Source organism: Phaethon lepturus, unplaced genomic scaffold (assembly GCF_000687285.1).
Source record: "Phaethon lepturus isolate BGI_N335 unplaced genomic scaffold, ASM68728v1 scaffold6481, whole genome shotgun sequence".
Taxonomy (NCBI): Eukaryota; Metazoa; Chordata; class Aves; order Phaethontiformes; family Phaethontidae; genus Phaethon; species Phaethon lepturus.
Genome location: NW_010516890.1, coordinates 41958 through 68162, shown reverse-complemented (window position 1 = coordinate 68162; position 26205 = coordinate 41958). Strand labels below are relative to the sequence as shown.

The 26205-nt window shown below is 35.1% G+C and overlaps 1 protein-coding gene across 1 annotated transcript in view; it reads right to left on the bottom strand.

The window, feature by feature from the left end:
• The window catches only part of FAP (fibroblast activation protein, alpha), a 41535-nt gene that overhangs the window by 8746 nt on the left and 6584 nt on the right, over positions 1-26205 (bottom strand). Inside the window, exons 3-21 of the mRNA XM_010296205.1 lie at positions 24240-24335; positions 22256-22350; positions 22033-22107; positions 21793-21845; positions 20640-20712; positions 18949-19069; positions 18240-18394; positions 17057-17160; positions 16574-16709; positions 13103-13147; positions 11132-11236; positions 10972-11042; positions 10319-10372; positions 9859-9983; positions 8608-8655; positions 4928-5026; positions 4082-4151; positions 2661-2855; positions 64-118 (exon numbers count right to left, since the gene is read on the bottom strand). Of these exons, the coding sequence (XP_010294507.1) occupies positions 64-118; positions 2661-2855; positions 4082-4151; positions 4928-5026; positions 8608-8655; positions 9859-9983; positions 10319-10372; positions 10972-11042; positions 11132-11236; positions 13103-13147; positions 16574-16709; positions 17057-17160; positions 18240-18394; positions 18949-19069; positions 20640-20712; positions 21793-21845; positions 22033-22107; positions 22256-22350; positions 24240-24335 (1775 nt within the window). The remainder of the gene's footprint in view (positions 1-63; positions 119-2660; positions 2856-4081; positions 4152-4927; positions 5027-8607; positions 8656-9858; positions 9984-10318; positions 10373-10971; positions 11043-11131; positions 11237-13102; positions 13148-16573; positions 16710-17056; positions 17161-18239; positions 18395-18948; positions 19070-20639; positions 20713-21792; positions 21846-22032; positions 22108-22255; positions 22351-24239; positions 24336-26205) is intronic.

Below are 26205 nucleotides of genomic sequence, written 5' to 3'. Positions count from 1 at the left end.
TTATACAGATTTTGGACAGAAGAATTAGGATTAAAGACAGATACAAAAAACCCAGCCACTTACCCAGCCCCATATTGCTATTCGTTTCTCATCAATAAAACCCATTTCTATAAATTTCCTGTGGAAAAGAAAATCACAGAAATAAATGCATTATTACAAAAGATTGCTAATATTATAACAAATTAGCAAAAAATAATTTTTCTGTCGCTTTTTCCCACACATCCCACCAATTAGAGCAAAATGACAATCAGCATGTCTGATTTCTACAAAGCATCAATTATTCAATAATAGATGTTTCAGAGGAAAAGGAAGAATTTTTCTTGAAAGAATAAAAAATGCTGAAATTAATACTTTATTCATATTAATTTTTGTTCCAGTGGATGAGGACTCTGACCAACTGGCTTCTCAGAAAAAAGTTCTTTTTTCTTATACTTAGGATCCACATGGATATTTAGTCCAGACTAGATTAAACATCATACATTATACTCATGTTGTACATGTGCATACATATATATATATGTGCGTATGGATATGTACAGACATACACTCACATGCATGCAGAGAAAAAAGTTCAAAAAGTGTACTCTTACTAATAACCATACTTCATTTCCCATAGCTCTACCTCCCCACAGGCTATTATTGTTTTAATGCCAAAGGTGCTGGATTATCATTAACATTCGGACCTTATCCTGCAAGATGCTCAACACACTCATTTTACGACAAGTTGGTACTCTGATCTCTCAAGAGGAATAGTATCAACCTCTGAGATTAGAGATTCTCTGGCACAATCAGTTTTCTTTTTTATGTGCCTGAAAAGTGAAGAGCACATATTGCTACTATAATAAAAAATAATAATGAGGAAAACATCTTCTAATGCTCCAAGTAGGTAATGAGCTTGCAATGGATGAAAGGTGTACCTTATGCACTCAGTAGTCAAACAGATGAAAGAGAATCGTAAGTATCAGGTCTCCTACAAAAATCCTGCATCACAGTCTGAAGGCTGTATTTCCAGAGCTGTATTAGCAACAGCAAAGAAAAAGGGACGAGGCAAAAGACCACAAAGGTTCAAGAGTGACAGATAAACAAAATAGGTTCAGATACATCCCAGGAAACTTAGCAGCAGCTGCTAGCCTTATTTTACCAGGAAAAGCACAACTGACCGACATCACCCGAAATGCAGAGCACTGTCTGGGTGGGACAAAGTTAGAAAAGCCAAAAAATTATTCAGTTTGTTATATTGCTGTCTTAATCCCTGAGGTTCCTCCTACAGTAAAAGCCCCTCCAAGAACTTCCCAGTAGAATATAGGATCCTCTCTAAAAATCATGCATCTTAAACCATGTGTTAGATCAAGAAGATGGAATGCAATGCATTTAACTGAAAAAAATTTAGTCTAGGTGCTGACAGAAAGCTGGGAAGTGTGAAGTCTGAGGTCATTTCTTCACAGCCTGTCTCAGCAGATTTTGCAACTGCAGAATCTGTTTAGGTTCCCTCTGTCTGACATTCTATGTCTGAGTGACGATTCAGAGTAATAAGAAAACATTCTCTCGTGATATTTTCAAGTATGCCGTTGCTGCTAAAAGTTTCAAGAAAGAAAATCAAATAATAGATTAATAGAAAAACCTGACATGATATACAGCAATTCTGTTTAATTTATCACTGAAAAGGGTAATGGTGTGTTTATATCATTGAGGAGGAAATGAATTATCACAAAGCAGAAAGAGGAAGGAACAGATACCTTCCTCACACACACTTGTAAATACAGGCAGTGTTCTCAAACAAGTGGAGAAAGCTGTGGAAATCTGGACTGGTACATCCCATTGCTAGCTACGCTACTCAGAGTTACGTATGTCTATTACTGGGGGAATGCGGGTATTTACTATTGCACCCAGAAATCTATCCATGCTCTGATGTGACAAATTCCAGACCAAAGGCTAGACTAAATTCCTTATTCCTGCCTTGCACTCATCTCTGTGGGGTTCAAACTAACACTTCTTTAAATGCTCACTTTAGCAGTGCTCCTGCATCTGTAAGCTTAACAGGCAGCCTTTCTTTGCAAAACCTCAGCTTTCACACCCTCTCAAAACTTCTGCTTAGGGAATTATTTTCCTTTGGAACACTGTAAGTGTTTCGATGCAAGGGAGCAACTATTGGGGAAGAAGTACCAGAGGATCTCAGACACTTCCTGTTGTTCATAACTATCCTAAAATAGCATGGAAGGCAAGTTTATGACTATCTGACCTCTATAAAGCTTGTGTCAGGATTTGGTTTTTCTACAAACTTCACATTTGACCTTTAGCTAATCACTGTGGTACATCACTATGGATCTTTGGCTAATCACTATGGTTACTGAGGTCGGTTCCCCGTACAGGGAACACTTCAGAATAATGGGATAATACGTTGGCTTACCTCTCACCATTGACGCTTCTATTTCCTTAGGCTTAGTATAAGTGGACTTAGTATATGGACTTAATATACCACACAAAACCCCACTGACATCAAGCAACTCAGTAATACTTAATTTCTACAAGTCTTCTTGTCTTATTTGCTGGAGACCTCAGCTCTCCAGAAGAAAGGCTGAGACGCATATTTAATATTTTTTTCACATTACTTCTTGTAGGTATGTAAATATAGCAGTTATACAGGGAGATACTCTACTTACTTCACTGCGGAGATTTGGTCCTCAACTTCATAGACTCCTAGTCTCCGATATACTGCATGCAAAATCTTGTCACCTTGATAAGCTGTCCCTCTGCCATCCACTAGAGCAACAATAATTCCCTCTTTGCTTGCAAGATAGGTTATCCAGCTAATGCTAAATGTTTCCTTTACATTCTGACTGCAAGGTCCTCCGTACCTGATGATGAGAATTCGCACATTTTCAACTCATATTTATAAATTCATAGATGATTACTAGATACTGGACTATAGCTATAGATACTTCTTACATTTTCTTCACAAGTATTTTGCTATATGGCTGTGGTTCAGAGAGCTCAGTGGACAAACAGTTCAACTACCATTTGTGAGATTTTGCTATCTAAAATCCATTTTAATCCTTTAGGTCTTATGCCGAAGGCAAATCATGAGTTTTAGCTCAGACAAAGGAATGTAGCAACAGGTACTTTTCCTAAGGAGAATTCTTGGAAGAGTCATGCCTCAAAGATTCAATTATTTCCTCTCTCCAAATTCCTTAGGTGTAACAGCCTTTTTTGGTGCTTTTCTGCTTTTCTGCATTTGAAATCCACCTGAGGTCAGCAATGCAAAAGAAAACAGGACAAAAAAAGTACAGCTCCTTACACTTTCTGGCCATCCTCAGACCTTGTTTCAGTAGGGAATATCATGTGCTATTGGAGCTGTGGGCAGAAAACACCCCACATAGATAAGCAATACAGAGAGACACTCCTCATGAGAATGGCCTAATGCAAATTACACATTTGACCTCAAGGACGTGACTGACTTAATCTTCTACTCTAAACTTCATTCAAATATATTTAGCATTCTTGGACCTTTGGATCATCAATGGTTAATAAAAAATGATGTAAGGTTTATTATACCCACTCAGCTCTCCTTTCTGCCTTTTGTTTTTTTTGCACCTCTGCAATTTTTGTTGCCTTTCCTGCCTGAGATAAATTAAATTCATGTCAAATGCTCTTTAGAAGGAACATCTGATCAAAGAAGCCAGTACACATGGTTTAAGGGTGTTTGGGTTTTTTTCTTAAAAACTGAAGCAGGCTTTTGTACTTTTCATATTACCAAAGCTGAAATCAATAATTTCAGACTGCGTCATGGTAAACGGAAGCAGCAACAGAGCTCAGAACTCCAAGCAATAGCCACAAGTTTTTATCCTTTATCCTTCTCTGAGGAACTAATCCTTGCCATGCTAAGAGATTAACATTAAAAACCCCATTGATTTCCATTGGGTTGAATTTCAATTCCAGAAATACATTAAGAAACCCACCACCCAACCAAACAGAACTAAGTGGTTTTTATTTTGCTTCATAAAATGTTGCAAATATCCTAGCTTTTATTAAACTATCTTTTCTGACAAAACAACAACATTCAAAGAAAGCAAGTGTTACATACACCTGAATAAGCAGAGGGTACTTCTTGGATCTATCAAACTGTGGGGGTAGAAGCATTTTGTACCACAAAGCTAGAAAAGACATATTAAAATTATATTGTTAATGGTTAAAATGATTCCTCCAAGCATAATCCAGAGTTTGGTGTAAGAGTATATGAAAATGAATCAGCACAAACTACACAATGCATGAACTGTGAATCACAGAACTGATGCAAGTAGCTTTTTATATTGAGCTGTCGAAGAACAACTTTGAAGAAATAAAATGCTCACTTTCATTTTAATTTGGCTATGCATAAAATTATTATTTCACATAACTTTAGTTTCTCAGTTTTCCAGGTGCCTAGAGAAACATAACTAGGAATATAACTGTTGTTAAGATTATGAGAAATGAGTTTTGGAAACTTCGCATTGATTCATTATGATCCACTGATCACTGTTGTGGTTAAACCATGACACCATGGAATATTGTTTGCAAAGTCACTAGTGAAACAACAGCATATGCAAGTCAATATAATGTGTAACACATGAACAGCAGTTTACATTTCACATTTTATTACCACCATACTATAATATTGTTACATGTTATTTAAACACTTTACCAATAATATTAAAGAATTAAAAAAAAATTGCATTGTGAAGCAGAGATATATTTTAACTACTGTTTTACTGAGAGATACCCTGAGGGAAAGACAAATTGGTTGTTGTCAAACAGGGCAGAACCAGGCCTCTTCTTCCCAATCTGACAGGTTAAGAATTTTGTTCTACAGAAAGATGATACTTACTATAACAAAATGAAGGCAAAACATTAAAACAGTAGGAATAGGAAGTATAATAAGTGTAATTCTTACTTATACCATCCACTTCAAGTTTATTAATTTCTTCTTTTGGCAGTTTGATCTCTTGCAGAGCAGACTGCAATTCCCAATTGTCTTCCAATACTCTGAGCTCTAAGTAAAAGAGATGCCTGAATTATTACCTAAGTTATTGTTAATTCCTCTTCATTAATTGAGATTCCTTTATTTGTGTTATTAGAACAGAAAGGAAATCGGTGACATTTTACAAGCAGAGTAATGAAATCAACTCAGACACTTCTAATTGAACTTGATTACATAGCTAAATAAAAGCAAGGCACTGGTATTATAGTGCACAAATATCTGTTAGATTTTTATAGGATGTACATTAGGAAATGCAAATCATTTCACATGTTGCCTCTGAGTGTTAAGAGTTCCGGATGTTATAAAGAAACTCCTGTCTCCTGCAGAGCCCCCATCCCAATTTTGTAATATGGTGGGAGCTGGAAACGCAAAATTCATCCCATCATGCAAAATACAGTCTTAGATGTCCTCTCTTGCTTGCCACAGTAACATCAGTTTAACCTCTAAGACCTTTGGGCAGCATGGTTAAACACATAGATCACAGAATCACAGAATCATTAAGGTTGGAAAAGACCTTTAAGATCATCAAGTCGAACCACCAACCCAGCACCACCAAGCCCACTAAACCGTATCCTGAAGCGCCACGTCTACACGTTTTTTGAATACTTCCAGTGATGGTGACTCCACCACCTCCCTGGGCAGCCTGTTCCAAGAAATTTTTCCTAATATCTAGTCTAAACTTCCCCTGGCGCAACTTGAGGCCATTTCCTCTCGTCCTATCACTAGTTAGTTGGGAGAAGAGACCAACACCGACCTCGCCACAACCCCCTTTCAGGTAGTTGTAGAGAGCGATAAGGTCTCCCCTCAGCCTCCTCTTCTCCAGACTAAACAACCCCAGTTCCCTCAGCCGCTCCTCATAAGACTTGTGCTCCAGAACCCTCACCAGCTTTGTTGCCCTTCTCTGGACATGCTCCAGCACGTCAGCATCCTTCTTGTAGTGAGGGGCCCAAAACTGAACACAGGATTCGAGGTTCGGCCTCACCAGAGCCGAGTACAGAGGTACAATCACTTCCCTACTCCTGCTGGCCACACTATTTCTGATACAGGCCAGGACGCTGTTGGTCTTCTTCGCCACCTGGCTCATATTCAGCCGGCTGTCAACTAGCCCCCCAGGTCTTTTTCCACCGGCCAGCTCTCCAGCCACTCCTCCCCAAGCCTGTAGCATTGCATGGAGTTGTTGTGACCAAAGTGCAGGAAATAATGTTTGGGAATATCTTGTTTCTGGGCTAATACAGGAAATTTGGTTTCTTAAGGGGCTGTGGCAAGCCTTTGTTTAACCACTGTACAGTATATTCCCACAAAAAGGTACTAGACTTACCATATAATTGTCCTTAGTAATGTATTACTGCATGCTTAGTGAACCTCTTGTTGTTTTTTTAATCTAAAAAGTATGTAAATTTTTTGTTTTACTTGCTTTAGACCCAATTTACAGTTACATAATTTAAAAATTACTATTTAAAATTTAGTTATTTGCCAGCATAGACTGCAGAACTACATATTATGAATCTGCTCAGCATTACTTGTTTATTTATGTGTTTTCCCATGAGTAGTGATGGATGAAGAATATTGTACATAATGGAAATCTGTGACTTTTAGCTTCACTTTCAAAACAAAAGAACTTTTTTAAAAAAAAGGAGATTTTTCCATTAGTTTACTTTTTTTTAATGGCAACCACTTCCAGTTTCTGGAAATGTTCAACAAGAAGTACTTCTCTCAGCACGTCTTGAGCTAGATAGTGCTCAGGACATGCCCTAAATATAACACTGGAATTTGTTCTTTCAAAGTACTCTTGACAAATTTTGCAGATTCAAGTGTGTTTTTATGACTGAAAGATCAGCCTAGCTTTGGGTACTCACCCAAACTCATCTGAACCCTTTACATCCTTCCCTTCAAAATTCCTGAAACTTGCACATTACCACTAATGAATTGTAGGCATGCTGGAAGGAGCTTCAAAACTGGTGTATCTTAATTTAACTGTATGCCTCCTACTAAAATTCATGGGTGATATATTTTCAAAATGTTGCCAACCGCAATGAAAACGGATCTACTAAAAATAGCTTTGTACCACAGAAGAGATTATGAAAGCAAATGACTTAAGGAAAACTAATACAAAAAAGGTCATGAAAAAGTCAAAGAAGCCTGAATTTGGTTTTTATTCCTGAAGAATAATAGTACAGCAGAGTGAGGCCTCATGAAACTAGTGGTGAAGATCCATTAAATTAAATTGCACTCTCTTGCAGAGAGGTTAAGAAACATGTATTTGTAGTTGGGCACTTAGCTGCATTTCATGCAATTCATATTTTGGTAAGAAAGTAGTAGGCACCCTTAATACACACAGTCATAATGAATCATGGAAAACAAAGAGCTATGACAATGGATTAAATATGAAAAAAATCGATGAGCTGCATTCAAACTTTTAAACATATTTAAAACTTCTGCAAAAGAAATACCAGAACACAGTGTTTTTATAGCACAATTGTAATAGACACATTGACCAATCTTTTCCATCTGCAAACATTCTTGAGTGGTTAAAAACGTAGGTGTATCAACTCCAGTAGGAGTCAAAATAATATTATGTTGCAATTCATTGACTTCTACATGAAACACCACTGCTTAATTAGCTTAATATTGTGGCATTTGTCTTCCTTATGTTTTTATGTGTCTTCTGGTGAGACATCACTCAGTTAATAGTGGGTTATCAATACGGGCTGAACTGTTAAGGACTCTGACATTAGAACTACCAGTGCGTTTGCAATGATTATGGGGGAAGGAAGGGGGAATGCCTAAACACTGAAGTTTTTTACAGGACCATGATAGTTGTTATAACATTTCAGGACTGAGGGCTTTATGTTGGAGAAGAATTTTTAGGGAAAAACAAGGGTCAGAGAGAGAAAACTCACTGCAGAATAATTAGTATTTTCACGGTTATCAAATCCTGCTTGGCCTGGTGGCAAACAGTCCTCACTAACAGGCTACTTAAAGAATGAGGGCTCTGAATGTTTCTTCTTGGAGTTCCTACTTGGTATCAATAATCACACCTTGTCTGAAGCAGTTCTTTGAACTGATCATCTGAAACAGCTTCTGCTCTTCCCTGACATCTCTACCTATGGCTGAAGAGCAAGTCACTGATCCAAATTCTAACTAGTACAGTACAATAGCTCAAACTGCAAACTCTAAATAGTACACTGTTTATGTAGGGTAGGGTTGCTTCACAAAAATCTCGGAAAGTCTTGTGTTCATCCAAATGTGAAAAGGAATAGTTTGGAAATCACAATAATGTTTTCTACAAAATTTGTCTCAATATTTGGTAGACAAAGAGTTGCTGATGTTCATTACATCTATAGTATGTAAACAGGAAAAACATCAGGATACTATAAAAGTGCTGGACTCAGAAATAAAAATAAAGGCATCAGTGTGTTCATTGATATTCGGATTTTACCAATTAACAAATTTAGAAAGACACTAGATATTTTAATAATAAACAAGATGAAAGGCTTCTTGATCACAGTGCTAAATACCATGTTAGCGGATTTGCATAGGGAAGATCAATAAGAAAAACAATTGCTCAGAAATAGGCAGGATATTTGCAGTACCTCTATCACTGTGGTTCTCAAAGAGAGTGGAAATGGGAACCCCAGGACCTGTCATAAGAATGATAAAAAGGCAGTTTATAGTTTGAAGCTGGATTTTGTTGATGGAGTGTGTATTACATTAACATTGGTAACTGACAGGTGTTAAAGAGCTCAAAGCTGATACACAAATCTGAATCTTCTCTGCTGTATAACCTACTAGTCCCTGCTGCACAAAATACATAAGGCCCTGTGTGTACATAGGCTTGTATACATACAGGCATTGCTTAGCAAACATAATAGAAGTAACTTTAAATCTAACAAACTCTTCCTCCCTGGAGATGAAGTGACATCTAGGTAATACCTGAGATGTGATTACATAAGGCAAATGCAGAATTAACAATGTGAAACATTCTTCTGAGAACATGTCACATCATATTTGTGAAGGTGAATGGCTTTCGTATGGTGATGACCTTACTGACTATTTTGTGCAAGAATGATTGAAAGGTGTTATTATTTGCTACATTTGCTTCTCTGCTCAACAGAAGTTCGAAGGAACTCTTCAGCTCATCAGAAGAACAGTAAACTTTATATGAAATATGCAAAAGGAAAACCTTGGATAGTTTTCTTTCCTTTTTTTAGATTGTGACTTCACTGTTCTTTGTTTACACCAATGCATGAAACCTCAGATCGCTGAAGCTACCTATTTCAGCAGAGCTAAGACTTCATCTAATACTTCAGTGTTACAAGTGGTTTCCGTGATCATACATCTTGATGAACTGTATTTTTCTCAGTTCAGTTATTAAAAATATTCTCAGGTAGTAAATATCTAACATTTTGTGGCTAACACCAGTTTTAATAATTTCAATTGAGAAACATATTGTAGTAGTTTCTCATAGCTAAGTTTGATCACATGAATTGGAAATCAGTGTGTGTTTCTAAATCCTGCTCTTGCTGCTGCAAGAAAAAGCGTGACTTTGATCAACCAGATTAGAATCTGTTTTGTGCCATGAAGGACTTTCACAAATTTGATTTTAATTCTAAAAACCCCAAGATTTTTGATGAAAAAGTAAAAAAAAAAAAGGGTGAAAATATTTGTATTTTCTGAAACATTTTCCCAAGGGTTTTGAACATGGAAAAGTTTCTTTCTGGAAACCTCCCCTGGTTATTGCAAAAATTTCTATGACTCATCTATCTCATTTGGGATAATCAGTATTATCTACGCTTCTGATAAATTTGAAAGAACATGTATGTTTGTTCCCATGCTATACATACCGTAACAGATCAAGGCATAATACTTAGAATGTTCACTGAACCTTGCTGTATAATACTGGCATCTCTCTTTCCTTAAATTGCAAGTAATGCATTGTTTTCTGATAGGTTTACTTCCAATACTGATTCTAGGAGAGAAATAAAATAAAGCAATATTTATTTTTCTACAACTAACTTCACATGTGTCTGCCTCATATTCTAGAACATAGGCACTATACTTTCAGAATGGTTCAATTTAAAAACCAAATATCTTCCTTTTTATAATTTTTTTTTTCCCAAGAGTATATTTAAACTTTAGATGCTGTTTTTCCTCAATTCTCAGATATAATCTGAGATCAAGATTTAGTTAAAAGAGCTTGTGAAATTACACTTTAAACATCTTGAAACTAAATTATTTTATTGACAAATTCAGATGTATCATGTATCAAGCTAGCATCATTAAGATAATGTTGATAACACTTACTTGTAAATATTCCTTCTTCCTGGATAGCCTTCAAATTCATTGCTTGAATAGAAACTGTAAATTCATTTATATGTTAATAAATAATCCATAAAGTGATGACCTATGAACCAGCATCAAGATGAAAAGCTGTCTTGGAAGTTAACTTAGACTTTTTGAGATTTCTGCGTGTGATGGAAGAGCAAGTTAAGCTTATATACCTTTCATCTTAATAAATCTTTGCTTAAACTCTGATTAGACAAATAAACCATATAAATAGGAGTTCTAGCTTAATTCTCATGAGCTAATCACTCCAATTATGTAAATTATATCTATCTATATAGTAACCTGAATGAGAGACCATGAAAAGAGAGATGATTGAAGTGATTGCAAATTGTATGAGCGTTAACCACATGCTTAAATTTAAGTATTTCTAAATCAGTCTTTCTAAGATGGGTGATTGAAAATAAATAGAAAAATGAGAGCAATTTGCAAAGAATCTCCCATAAGTAAACCAAGTTTGCAAACCTGTGCAGTGTCTTTGCACACAAATTTGTTGTGGATGCATTCAGATAGATACAAAACAAATTATACCTAGTTATAACTTGATGAGTTAACAAATGGTGTTGCTTTTACTGACAACACTCACAACCTGTTCTCTTCTTCATGATACTTACATTGCATCATTTGTTACTCTGAAAATGTATATTGCCTCCCATTCTCCACTTGTAATTTGGATTGCATTCTCCTGTGAAGCAAGACATACAAGTTACTGAATATTGTAGAATTATTTCAAGAAGTTACAGTAGATCAATTTAGAACACTTTCTTGACTTACCACAGAGCCATTGATGTAATGAATATGCTTATAACCCTTTTTGTCACTAAAAATTTTGTAGTATGAACTGCTGTCTGATGTAAAATATGGTGTAGAAACAAAGAACTGAAACAATGGGAAAAAAATGGTAGATGAGACATAAGTAAGAGTGTACCAGCTGTTTAGCAAATTATAGTACACATACTAAAAGTAACAAGATTATTTAATCAGTTCAGATGGGACCAAGCAGTTTGCACAAGTGTTTACCTGTGATATTCAATCTCCCAGTCAGTACACATTACAATTTCTAACCTGTCGTGTCAGATTTCTTAAGCTGATAATATAGATGCCTCAAGTACCCCACAAATGCAAGCTCTTTCCTTATAAGTGGAATAATTTGTTTGTATATTCTGAATGACCTTTCTTTAGTTATTTAAAAATAGGTAGAGTTGATTTTTAAAAAAATACATTTCTGAATAAAGCTAGTAGAATCACAGAATTATAGAACAGTTTGTGTTGTAAAGGACCCTTAAAGGTCATCTAGTCTAACCTCTGTGCAATGAGCAGGGACATCTTCAACTAGATCAAGTTGCTCAGAACCTCCTCCAACCTGACCTTGAATGTTTCCAGTGATGGGGCATCTACCGCCTGTTCATGAATGGTGCCAGACTGAAAATCTTGTGGACCACAGAGTTTGGCTGATTCACTGAACAAATACACACTTATCTAAGTTTCCCATACTATTCCACGAATGTTAAAGAACAGATTATTCCAGGTAAGACCATTCAATTTTTGCTTCCTTTCAAACCATTACCTCTTTACTAAAACTATCAGTCAAGGATCAGTTACTGCAACTGCAAGTTTTATTTTCAAAATATGAACACAGAAAAATGACCTGCAAGCACTTCAAACATAGCACCAAACATTTCTGAGTGAGTAAGACTTTTGAATAATACTAACCCAAGCTTCACTAGAACCTATGACCAGAAGCTAAATTGGTCTGGAACCTGCTTCTAATATTTCTAATGCTTGAAATCCCATAAAGGCTAAAGCAGGGATTTATGCATGTATGCCACTTCTCTCGTTCTAATAAAAACCTGTCACCACAACCTCTAAAGAAGTGGCGAAAGAAGGAATGGACCAAGTAAAATAACTAATCCATGTAAAAGTGTAATCTTCACTTCAAAGAAAAACATGTCTCTTAAAGGACAGTGTACTAAAAATCAAAACTTTCAGATAGATCCACTGCAGGATATTCAGGCATGGTGTGAGGTTCCCCATATTGAATTCTGGTAACTTCACCTGCCTGAGGAGTAAACATAAGTGATAATACATATTCACTGTTAGAATATATGACTTGAATACTGATCTCATGCTCTTTACAACTTCCTTGCAGGTTTGTTTTCACTGTATGTTCCCAAAGGCAGGTGTTATGTCTCTTCCATGATAAAGGTTACTGGGTAGAGAAAATTTCTTTTGCTTAGGGGTAACTGCAGAGAAGTACTAACTACCCTTGTAAGTCCTACCTTGAAGGTTCCTCCCTAGTTGAAGATGTGCAGCACTTGGCACTAAAACCGTGTTCTGAAGGGGCAGGTTTTATTCTTAAAAAGCTACGGTATGACTGATCTTATCTCTTGCCCTAGTGACATCAGAGGAATTTTACATCTATTCTTTCTCTCCAGGATGCTTCTAAGAATTACATTGCAGTATGAATCTACCTCTTTTCATGACTTCCCTCTCTTCAGTATAGTGTCTAATCAGTTGGTCTAAAATTTGCAAAAGGACACAGAAAAAGGGTTTTTAAACTCAGAGAGCAGGGAGCCAGATCCTATGCCTAACACAGCATTAAAAGTCTCAATCCTACAGTGCAACAGGTTTAAGCAGTAGTGTTGTATGACTCAGAATGTGCTTTATGTTTCAAAACACTGCTGTGAAGATGCAGAAAGCTCTAGATTTCATTAAATCAAAATAGAGTACAACAAGAAAACCTACTCCGCCTGCCCATCCTGTTTGACTCTCTTCAATGTGCTGTTGATTCTGAAAAACAAAATCAAATGTGCACTCTTTTAAGAAGTTCAAGAATGAGTTTATGGAGATTCAAAATCTTCAAATAAAAAATCTGTAGCCACTTGTAAAAGAGAATTTTAGAATACTTGCTATGAAGGTTCAGGGACTTGAAGGTTGTCTGAAGTAAATAATATTACTGTCTTAATACCATTATGTTAGTTAAAATATTATTTTTTAACAGCTGTCATCAGAGCTAAATAAAATTTAAAGTAATTGTTTTAACCTTATGCAACATTTTCACTGAAAGCAGGAATTAACAACTACTTAGTCTCATGATTTTTTCAGTAAAAAACCAAGTAAAATAATTTCAGGAGTAACAATGTTAAAAATCTGTGTTAGATTCTCAGCTGTTTCATTTGACATATTTCTTTTAACTTTAAAGCTGTGATGTTGATTTATTACAATGGATAATGTGACTAATAGGTACATTTTTTAAATGTAAACCTTAAAAACCTTAAAAATACAAGCCATATGCTTTAACTAAGTAAGGTACATAGAAATCAAGGATCTCCATATTTGGTGCTCAGCTTAGAGACATGAAAGGGCCTGATTTTCAACACTTTTAAAGAATCTTACAAATAACATATTTATAAAGAAGAATGAAGGACTGGCGAAGATAATGTAGGCAGCAAAAATCACCCAGATTATCATATTCTGAGACTGTGAATATAAGTTTAGCAGGGTCTTAACTCCTTGTAACATTCTTAAAGCTGATTTTAAAAGAGACTTCTACTGAGCATAAATGGATCAGTACATCCTGCAGCTAAAGGTGCTTTTACACTTTTATTTATGTTTTACTTTTAAAGTTTCTAGTATGTTTTCAATACTTTCCTAAGACTTTTTCATTGAAGAGTTTAATATCTTGCTTGTTGCATGGAGCAAGTGATTTAATATTTAACAATTCTGCATTCAGTCAATGTATTTCTTTTTTGATCTTGCAAACTTTTCTTCCTGTTAATTTCATACGGTATTTCTTTACAGTCTGAAATAAATGAAACATTTGTTTTCTGAAGAATATGGTTTGTATTTGTTATCCTCAATGTAATCTCATTAGCATTCAGAATCATGCTTTCTCCCTTTCAACTTAGTCCCTGAAAAGTGACTTATTTGGGCAAAAGTTGCAGGTACTGTTTAGTACTTTGCAAGGGCTCCACTGAGTTACTAACTCAGAAGATGGATTTTATTTCTTTTAAGATAAGACAAATGGGATGTATTGTTTTATACCTGCATCCTACATTTGTTTTCCTTTCTTTAAATTAAGGCTCAGATCTTGATCACATAGTACATTGAGGATATATTTAACTTCTCTCATATGAGTAGTCCCATTGACTTCTACGGGGTTTTTCTGTATATTAAAGTACTTACAGACTTTAATGGGAAAACTGGCATCTTTATAGGAAATCACAATTTCTTCACAAACACATGCCTAGCTTTTACTCACATGAATAGTTCCACTGAAGTCATATTGGTTTCTGCGGTCTATTCACATGAGCAAGACTTGAACACATGAACATTTTTGATGAATCAACACTTTAGGAACATCTTGTGGATTATATTTTGTTATTATTTTCAAGTACATAAAGCCTAGCACATTTATTGTACATTAGAGTCTCAATTTAATCTGAAATGAACATGAGAACTATTTTCGCCAATGGAAACGTACAGAGATATACTTTCTAATGGCAAATAGAGCTAATGCAGCACTCCCATCTGTTCACACTCCTTCAGTTGGCCATTTGTGCAAACTTTAATGTGATAAAAGCATTGTATCACTGTATAAATATAGAATTATAGAAACGTCAGTAGTGACTCCATAAAAAAGGTTTCATGGAGAAATGCAATTAAACAAGGATCATGAACACAGTCCTGCAAGATGTTAATTGTTTTGGTCTGGTTCCAGCAAAGCAATTAAGCACATGCTTAATTTTAAACACATAAATAGACCAATTGAAATAAATACAACTGCTTGCATGCTTAAAGTTAAGCTTGTGTTAAAGTACTTTGGTGGATTTTAGTAGAATCCTTGGACCCTTAATTTTTTTTTTTTTTTTTTTTTACATTAAAATATTTATTCATTAAAATGCAGGTTACTTCGAGGCGAGATAGAGGTTCCATGTTAGGGTACTTGTAAAGTGGAACAATTACTTAGAAAACACATCAAATGCTGCAGTAAATATGTATTTTGTCCTAATAAATTAAGATATTTCTCGGTGGAAAACTACTTCCATGATAACGTTTTTGAAAAAAACAGGACCTTAACTTCCTTTTAAATTTGCAACAATTGTTGTATCATAGAGGAATAAGATTATTTTCAGCTTGGAAAGGTTGTGTCACTAAACTCTGAATTTACAATTTATCAGTTATACAGAACACTTCTATAAGTATTCTTGCCTTTTATTTCCCATTAGTTCAAGGATGCAGGCTACTAAAAACAAGACATGCAAACAGCATCAATACTAAAAGAAGTAAATGAGACTTCTGTACTAGAGTTACTGAAATTCAGAGTTACCCTTTCTTTCAGGATCTGTATGAACATATCAGTGTGTACAGTCTTCAAACTTTACAAGGTCTTTTAGAGAAATATTATTTTCAGAAAGGCTTCTGTACATAAGACCTGTAACTGTCTACATGTAGGTATAGATTGCTAGGTCATCAAAGCTATCCTTCTGCTCAACAGAGCATAGTTTCCCATCTGAACTGGCGTAATGATAGAATGATAAATTCCAATTAGCCAGAAGTTTTCTTTTCAGATCTGAAAAAAGGGATTGTGTTTCTGAAAACTTGCCTACTTTCTCCAACTGTATGATTTGATAAGACAAAATAATTTCTCCCTCCTGAAAACATGCCTTACTTTTAAATCTGTAGTTCTTTCAACTAATTTAACATTATTCATAAAGGACATAATTCAGTCAGACTTAGTATGAAATTTCAAGGTAGTATAATAAGGTTTTCTTTAAAAAACAATCAAGATTCTATATTGTTCCACTTTTGAAGATGAGGAAGCAAGAAGGAACTAAACAACAGTACTGAAAGCTGCTCAGTAGCATTCTTCGTATTTTTTTGCTTTGATTGTTATTTAAGCCTTGCTAAAAAAATATTTTGGTGATTTTATTTCTTCTTGATGCTATTAAAATTTTTTCACCCCTCTCCCAGCAATTAAAATATTGAAAAAGGTATCACTAGTGGCTAAAAGACAAATGTGATCAAACACTGGAAAATACAATTATGGCAGGCACACAATTATTTTCTAAAAGAATTCATGGCAAGATTAAATATACTTCTGCAAGTAAGTCAGAGCAACCTGTGCATGATCAGTAGGTGTTAAAATAGCTATGCAGATGGGATTAGCAAATGTTAATTTCAGCAATGTTGAATTTATGTTTCCAACTTTATTACCTCTGGACAGTCCCAAGAATTTGAATTTTCTTTGAAGTCACAAATAGCTAAGACTGAAAAATTCTGGATTCTCTTTAGCCATTGTACACAGATTCGACTATCTGTTACCCAAGTAAGCCAAGTAAAATAGTGATCACTAAAAAATAAAAGAAAAAAAGAAAGGGTGGTTATTAAAGAATAGGGATATAGAAGCATTGATACAGATTGTATCCCCCATGTTGCTCTGTGGAACTCAATAGCAAAGCTTCCATTGTCTTATTGATGTTTTTTGTTGTTTGTAACAATATATCATATGGATAGACAGAATCAAAATACAACATTTCTAGTTAGCTTCTGATCCATCTAGGAGATGAATATGGCACTACACTGTTAGTTACACTTCTACATTGTTAGAAATGGAAAACAACTCAGAGGTTCAAGTATTTAAAACAAATAGACAAAAACTTTTTTAAAAAAGAGGAGACATATTTGAGGGCACAATACCTGGATGCTATGACTGCAGGAACTGGCACCTCCTTAGGACCAAACACTTCAGCATTGATCGTATCGACAATAAACACTTTAACAGTAGGATTTTTAGCCCCAGCCTTCAAAGAAAATATATCAGGTTATTCCTGGTTTTCCCTCTGAACAATTCACAACAAGGAAAATTACAACACTTCTGTAGGAAAGAAGATAGGTTACAAAATATGTATCCAGTTGAGTATAATAGGGAAAATGTGGTCTCATAAGATCTCAGAGTGACACTACAGCAGTAGTACGTTACTTAACTTTGCATCATTTCATAAATAAAGAAGAAAACCTTTTAAACACTCATATTAAGTGTCTTTCTATACAGAAAAAGCACTTGATGGGAACCAGCATTCTGTTTGTAGTGTGGATCTTTGCAGCACACGCTACACTTACTTTGGCATAAAACTCCAGGAGTATATTCACATGATTTTGACATCCCAGCTGTGAAATAAAATTGTTTAGCTTAAACTGATTTCATGCTTGCTTATTCATTGCATACATTATTAGTTTTTTAATTCTCCTCAATGTGTGGTCTAAGCCATCCAGTTTTAGTTTAAAACTGTAACCCAGCTGACACGTGAGTAACTTCTTAAGATACATTAACATGATCACTTGCAATCATATGAACATGACAAGAGTCAGGAGAGCTCTCTAATACATGCTGAAGAAATGCCAGCCCAAAACCTTCTTGCCTTAGATCTGGCACTTGAAAGCACTTAAAATCCAAAGCCCCTTGAGATCAAAAAGCACTATGAAGTGTGCAAATAAACTGAAGCTGTCATAGTCTTTATTTTTCAAACTAAAAAATGTCTCATAATTCATTTACTGTAATGAAAAATAAAAACTGCACAGTTAATGCATCACAATAAGTAAATTTAATTGAAAAAAACAAGGCTTGATCATGCAAGCATGCACTTTTGCATATGCTTTTCACTTACATGAGTAACTCCATTTATTTCACTGATATTGTTAAATATCTATAGCTTTGATTGTACCTATACCTTTTCAGAACTTGGCCTAAGTTTGTTTTCTTTCATTAATTTAGGCCACAATGGATTTAACCACTGTAATACAACCATTTTTTAAGTTAATTTTATCATTGTCATAACTCATTTCTCAACAGAAAATAAGTCAAAAGAATGAAAAAACATACCTTTGGATATGGGATAATTATTTTTCTGGGATACTGGTCCTCACCAAAATATGAATATTCGATAACTGGTATGTCAGAATCATTAAATTGTATGTATGCTAAATACTTTCCACTTGGAGACCACCACAGTGCGTATTTTGTTGCTAGCATTTCCTCTGAGGAAAAAAAAATCGTAATAGTATATCATTGTAATCGATCTATCTTCTAATCTATTTTAGCATTGTACTCTTAGCAACCTAGACATGTAAAAAGAGTTATACTAAACAAATAAAACCAAACATATTGCAATACATCTCAACTCAGAAAGGCCTTAAGAACTCTCAAAACAGGTACACAGATCCCATTTAACTTTTTTTTTTTAAATGAACTGAACATTTTTTTAAATGAACTTTTTTTTTAAAATGAACTAATTTTCACCAAAATTTAAACTTCTATTAAAGCTTAATTCCCAACCACTGCCTATGCAGCAGAGGAAGACCAATTTGTAAAGTTCTGATATAGTTTCAGTAACAAAAGACTCAGGACTTTGGTTACACACTATGAATACAAAATGCAGTCATTTTATGGCAAATAAAATATGGAAATGAAGTAATCCTTAGGGCTCTAAAAATAATGTATCATCACAGATGTTCTAGAACGGATTGTGAAAACCAGGTAATCTAAACAAAGCATTTAACATATTAGTTGTTACCCTTCAAGATTTACTTACCTTCATAGACCCAATCAGGAATCCCATTAAATATTTCATTCTGTTTTCCATCACTGGTTATTTTAATTGGTGCCTCTCTTGGACTTTGTTTCAAATAGATATTATTCTGATATACATACACCTAAAGACAAGGAAGTATTTCTTATGACTATAGGCACCAATAACAAGGGTTAAAGTAAGATCTGCAGTCAATGCTCTTACATTATACCAACAAGAAGACATAATGAATACAAAACAGGAAATAAATGCTACACTAAAAGCCCTTGCAAATTCTGCAAGAGTAGCTACGTCAGTAAATAAATTATACATTACAGGCCAAATTCTATGTTTAACTATGTCAGAATAAATCCTGAACACCTTCTTTGATTTTAATAAACTCCAAAGGATTCTGTAGCTAGCTTTGGTATGGAAAATCATGAAAAAAAAAAACCTTTGAAATGTATTCAAATTGCTGTGTCTTTTTAAGAGACCCTCAGACAAATTGTTTTGTGACTTTTCCTTCTGGTTCCACCAAAAGTAAAAGATAAAAACAAATACACAACGACTAAAAAGAAAATAAGTGAACTTTTCTAAACCTGTCAAAAGGCCTAGGTGATGTGAGATGAGGTAAAAAAAGGTTTTACTCTGTCAGGGCTGGTTCGTTCCTTTCCAGTAAACTAGCTACCAAAAGAAAGTTCTTGCAAGAAATGCTTGCAGGCCTTGGGGTCTCTCTAAATTGCAATCAAATGAATGGAGAAACCAGCACCAGAAACCTCACTTTCTTAGAAAATGATGTGTTTTGAAGTTATAAGAATTTGTTAGCAACATCAGTGTAACGTTTTAAATACTTCGTGCTTTAAACGAAAAACAAAGCAACTCCTAAAACTCTCAGATACAATACAAGGACTATTGTATAAAAACATCACAGACTATTAGTACTAGGAAGATAGGAAACGATCTTCATTGTGTTCTTCAGAACATAACAATATTTAAATTAATTGAGAAAACTAATACTCTCCTAGAACATGGAAAAATGTTCCTAATAAATAGTCCATTCATATTTAGCCCACTCTCTGGGTATTTTCTGAAATTAGTATGATGTTTAAATTTTTTTTCTTGCACAAATGTTTTGTCAATACTGGATAAGTAGTTACAAAACCACTAACTATTATTTGGCTGATGCTTTGGAACCAAGAAAAAAAGTTTATAAACTTGTTACTATATGTATGGTTTATTATAATTACTGAGAAATTAATATTTGGCTATCAAGTAGTTATTAAATTAAAAATAATAAACTTTGTAATAAGAATATGGCATCCATTTCCAAGAGTAAACATTTTGGAAAATATTTTAAATACTGCATCTCTAAATCTCTGTAGTAAACTCATGTGTTATACAGTGTCAAAGGAAAACATTGGTTTTCAGTCCTTGAAACTACAGTTAATCCTATATACAATTATATTGGTCAATTCTTGATAAGAGACTGGCTCGTGAACTGAAACATATGAGAACATGGATTCTTCTATCGAGACACAGACAAGTTAAACTTTAACAAGTTAAAACTGTTTTCTTTGTCATTCTTGCTCACAACCAAGGTTAATATACACAGGCCTGTCAAAAATATGGCCTAACAAAATAATAACCAAAGGCAAATAAATATCTTCTAGCCACGCAAAGCAAAATCATTCTAGCACTTCATTATCTTTACTGACCAATTTGTGTCCAACGGGTGACCAGGATATATACTGAATTTTATGTGGAAGCTGATTTTCTGTTACAAAACCACTAAAAAAAGGAAAGAAGTTGAGATGGCTTTTTGTGCACACTGCACATGGATCATTATAGTGTACATTCATATAAAATTCATGAAGGGCTGTATTTTCTAACAGCGTTTTGTTTCTTGAGCAATGCAAAATTAAGGCAGGCAGTGAGACATGCAGGAATGTGGTGGTGTGCACCAGTGCTGGTAAAGGCTTGCAACTCAACTCTTTTAAAACATGTTCAACAGCCTAAGAAGCCAGACTTAACTCTTTCTAAATACTGCGTAAGCATCTATAGTCATTTGTGCTATCTGCAGTCTGCATTACAGTCTCAGCAAGCTATTGGGAAATGCGAACTCAGGATATAGCATGCTGAGGCAAGCATAACAGCAGCACGACCCACATGCAGTACCTCTCTACTCACATTAGCTTGCAGCAATCTTTTCCTGTCACCTTGAGCCAACAGTTTCCCAAGAATGGAGCAGATCAGTGCAGCCCCTGTTGCTCAGAACTAAGAAGCATTTGGTCATGCTGCTACTCATGGCATAAAAAGGTGACTGGGGAGGCAGATGGCCTCCACTTGGGTGGAAAGAGAAGTGGTTTGGGGAAGATGTTGGGAAAGAGACCAAATGCCATGGGAGAAGCTGTAAACTTTTGAGGAACCCAAGATGGACTGTTAAAATATCACTGGAGCACTAAAGGACATGTGAGAGTTTTAGGAAAGCTAAAGATTAGATCAACCATAAAAAGGATGAATTAGGCAACAAAAGGGCATGGAGACAACAAGTAGGAGACTGAAATGGACCCAAGCAGCCAAGATAGGGTGGGAAAGACTTATGCAAAGAACAAAAAAGATGAGAATCTTGAGCAGTGAAAGTTTTAGGGCATGAAATATAAACCAGTCCAGATACCTGGATGAGTAGATGAAAGCAGTGTATGATTTTCTGAGAGGCGATTTTTTTCAAGCAAACAAGTAAACTGACAGATTCAGGCAAAAGCAAAGCAGGGTGGAGGTCTCACTATGGCATTTTTCAGGGGAAATGCTTGCAAGTTCATCACTACAGAGTATTCACCATTGCTCTTTGTAAAAAATATCAGGCCTTACCCATATATGAGATCATAAATGTGGTATGATGCTGTATAAGAGTATCTCCACAGCTGCAAAAATTAAACAAGAAAATAATATTATTAACTTGGAAAAAGCTAATCTAATTAAAAATAAACAGCTGCCTTTTCATAGCCTACACCTTTCTCAAGAAAGTACCAAGAAACATTTATCCATGGCAAGCACAATCAACAAAATACTAACCAAACATTTAATTAAGCAATATATTAAAATAATTACCTTTGAATAATTGCTTTCCAGAGCTATGAAATATTTGTCTGATGACAACACATAATTTGAAGCATTAACTTGTTTCTGAAAGATGAAGAAGTAGATTAGACTCTAGTAAAAAAACCTTAAAATAATGATTTGATGAGTCAGGTTTTAATACACTCACTTTTAAACTGATATTTGAAACGCAACTGCATTTTGCTGCCCTTCTATTAATTGAAAAGGTACGTACCATTGTGCTGTTAGTCATGATGGTAGTTGGATAGTTCATTTCAACATTGTAAAGAATAATATCATCTTCTGCAGACTGATGAAGATATTCATTATCTTTATAAACAAGATAAAAGGGCTGTTACCTTGCACAGAAAATACTATAGAACAGATCAGTTTATCAAAGTATTCACACTCCTGTCAGTGAATAGATTTTGAACAAATATCTATTGGCATCTACATAAAAAATGTTTTTATTCTAATGATGCCAAGGTACAGAGTTATCAACAGACCATCTTCAGGGTTCTTGAGTATGTTCTCTATATTACACACTGCACACAGAATCAGCTAGTTAACTTCATAATTAAATGCTAGATTTTATTCTCAGTAATGTCTGATCAAGAATACCAGGGACAGACCCATTAGAAGGTCAGTATCACAATGTAAATGTTTTAAAGAAAACATTCGAGATCCTTGCTTATAATTTCACCAGAACATTCTCATTTGTACAGATTCCCCAGGTAACAGCAGTACCATGTTACTGACACTACATAAATCATACTGCCGCTACTCACACAGGGCCTACAAAGTGAGGGTGAGTTGCCTTCAATGACAATGGAATTTAACCCTACTTGTGCTCAAGACCTGAGCATAGTTTGGTAGAGAATGAAGATCAGAATTTTAGTGTTACATCATTATTTTTACTGCTATGAACAGAGAGAAGGAATTACATACTTGGTGTAGCTAAAGAGAGAGAGACTTTAACAATTTAAAAGCACCCTGAAACATTGTATAAGGTGTTCATTTTTAGGAAATTAGATCACTGACACTTCTATGATATGTGTAACAGTATTTGCAGTGATCTCAGGTCCCCTTAGGAAAAGATATTCAATTTTAACTCCTTGCTTCAGAAGACAAGTAGGCATATGGAACGTTGTAGGCATGACTATCTACGGAATCCATGGCGTGAATTTTGCGGGAGTTTTGTGACTGTTAAGAGGAAAGATAAGTCTAAGTGAGAAGGATATAAAGAGGGAAGGAGAATTAGGTTTAAATGATATGCTGCCTACATACTTCAGACAGAATTCTAACAAATAGTTACCCAATTTTTAAATCTTACAAGTGATGTCAACATACTTCAGTTGTTAATTGTAAAACTTGAACTGCTGCTAACAATGTCCTGGAAGGTTTCTGTTCAGTTCTGAAATTATGGGTTAAAACTAACTTGGTAAGTCTCCATGTGAATGGTGCTATGTTCCTTGTCTCTAGTCAGAGAATAACACTTGCTTGAGGTAGTGCATAGAAAGGACTGGTAGTAGTGTGTGTACTAGAATGTAATCCAATTCAGACCAAGCCTTTTGGTGCTGCTGCAATTCAGTGATAACAAGACTAGTATTTCAGCCACACACAGACACATATATCAGCAGCAATTAATTTCATGTCTTTATCTTCTACCTTAAAGAACTTAGAAACTCAACCTTATTTTCTATGCAATGCATTGGAACTCAGGAATTTCAGCAGTGTCAGCATTTCCTTAAATGAGATAAGAACAGTTGGGCTCATTGCAGAGCTAGGTACTACTAAAACCAATGAACTAGGCCTGTAAGCCAGGCTACCGCAATTATTACAAATGGTAGGTGAAAAAGTTCTGTGACAAACACAAAAAAGGTGTTTGCTTAAGAAATGACTGACACATCGACATATTTCTTTAACTTGCTGCAGTGAACGTGACAGTAAAAGAAATAAAACACTGAAGGCCCCTGTAAAATTATAATTTATACTTGACTCAAGCATGTCTGTTGAAACATCAGATACCTGGAATTTCTAGAATGACTGACAGAAGAGCAAATTTCAACCATACGTTTTGACTAGCAGATTGTTTAATTTCATAGTTAGCATTCATTCACAGTAAAGCTGGAAGAAAAATACATTTTTGAGTCTGTGTAACCAGTCTGGAGACACATATTAGAAAGGCTTATGTAGGTTTGAGAAAAGGTTTTACTTACCTGACACCCAATATGGAAAAAATGTTTTATATTGGAAGTTTCCATTCAAATAATCCTCCAATGTAAGAGCTCTGGGACCATCATCTGTGTTGACAACTAAGAATAAGACAGAAAGTTTCTGTTAACGCAATGCTGTGAAGTGGAAAAAAAGAAAAAAAGAAAAAAAGAAAAAAGAAAAAAAGAAAAAAAGAAAAAAAAAAAGAAGGAATTACTAGGCCGGTATTTCCCTTTTTCCATATTTAGTATCAGGGAACAGTGAGGATAGTATAATCCTGGAGGTATGCAGAGAGTAGGCACAGCAGAACTTACTGTTCTGATAAGGTCCTTCAGCCTCTGAAGGACTCACCTTTGGGAATACAAAATTAGAAACTAGACAAACTAATTTATTTCACCCAGTCATTTATTCATGCAGACATACATACTTGTAGAACCTGTGAGTCCAAGAAAAGCATCTTCCACACAAAAGACCAACCTTTTTTTTAAAGCATAGGTTTCATGAACTTGTGTGGTACATAAAGATAACTATTTTAATAGGGGTCTGCACATCTTCAGCAGGGAGTCAAACAACAGGATGTGCATACAAACCCCTACTGCCAAATTTCATTAATGCCTCATCAACCAGTGTTAGAAGATTGATATAAGGCTTGCAAAATAATCACCATCTACATATATTTCTCAGTAGCCACATGAAAGAATCAGATGAAGGTATGCACATAAAAATAATGCTGAAAAGTAATGAATAAGTGAACCCAAACTTCAACTTATTATTTAATGCAGCAAAAGAAAATTGGCAATGATTCTGGAGAGAAGACAGGTATTCTGGTATTTGATTTCTTAGCAGATCAGGTAGTCGCATAAAAATAATGCGCAAAATTGTGGCTGTTTTTTTGGCTCTTGTCTGACTGTGTTTCTTCCAAAAGCTAAAGACCTTAACGCTAGGGCGGATTTTAAAAACAAAATTTAAGGATAATCAACTGGATGAGAAGAGGATAATGCTGAAAATGATGGCTTGCCAAGTTCATGGAAATGAAAAATTCCATTATAAAAATGTAATAAAAAGCAAAAAACCCCAACAATGCAGTTCACAAGAGAAAGAGTACACAAAATATTTAATCCTCAAAAGACACAGGAACATTTCTGATAAAGGCCAATTTTTAAAGTTCAGTACCATAATAACAGCAGCTTTTAAGTCTAGGCATTCTGCATTCTGTGCTTTTCTTATTTAAATCAAGGAGATTTTGCCATGGTCTTCAGAGTTAGTGGGGATGTCACTCTGCAGCCTAGTAGAGCTCTGCCACTTCCTCTGTTTGTTCCTTCAGAGTTCTCAGATGACAGTCAGATAATCAAGATGACTCGTTGCCCTCAGGATTCATATCATGCTCCACCACTTCCTCATTACAGCTGCCCCCTCTGTAAAGATCACACTGACTTCCTGGGAAATGTTTCTTCATATTCTCTTCTATGGTAGCTTATAATGATAATACATGTTTTCTTCTGCTAAGTGACTATTACTTACTGTAGAATACACATGTCAGGTTGACTGTTGGCACTAGCCTTGTCTGCACTAATGCAGAAGAAAGCTGTCATGAGAAATAAAACTGAATGCCAATCCATAGGCAAAACCCTATCAGTATAAACTCTGAGCTAGCAATATGTCCAGAAAATATCCCAAGAAGTTCAATAAGAAGTTAATTCCTCTTGCTAATATCATGACTGTATATTAGAGATTCTTGATACATTAACGACAAGCACAGAATATGGCAAACTCTTAAAAAAATGCATAGAAAATAATTCCAAAGAAGAATTAACTTCTATTTATATTGAGTGATGATTACTTATCACTAGCTTTCAGTTTAAATTATCTAAGTGAGTATGCCTATTAGCAAAAGAAATCCACTGTTAAGTTCTATTTCCATGGTTGTGTGTATAGGAGGCTTAAATTAGCAGTCCTGTTTGATACCATAAT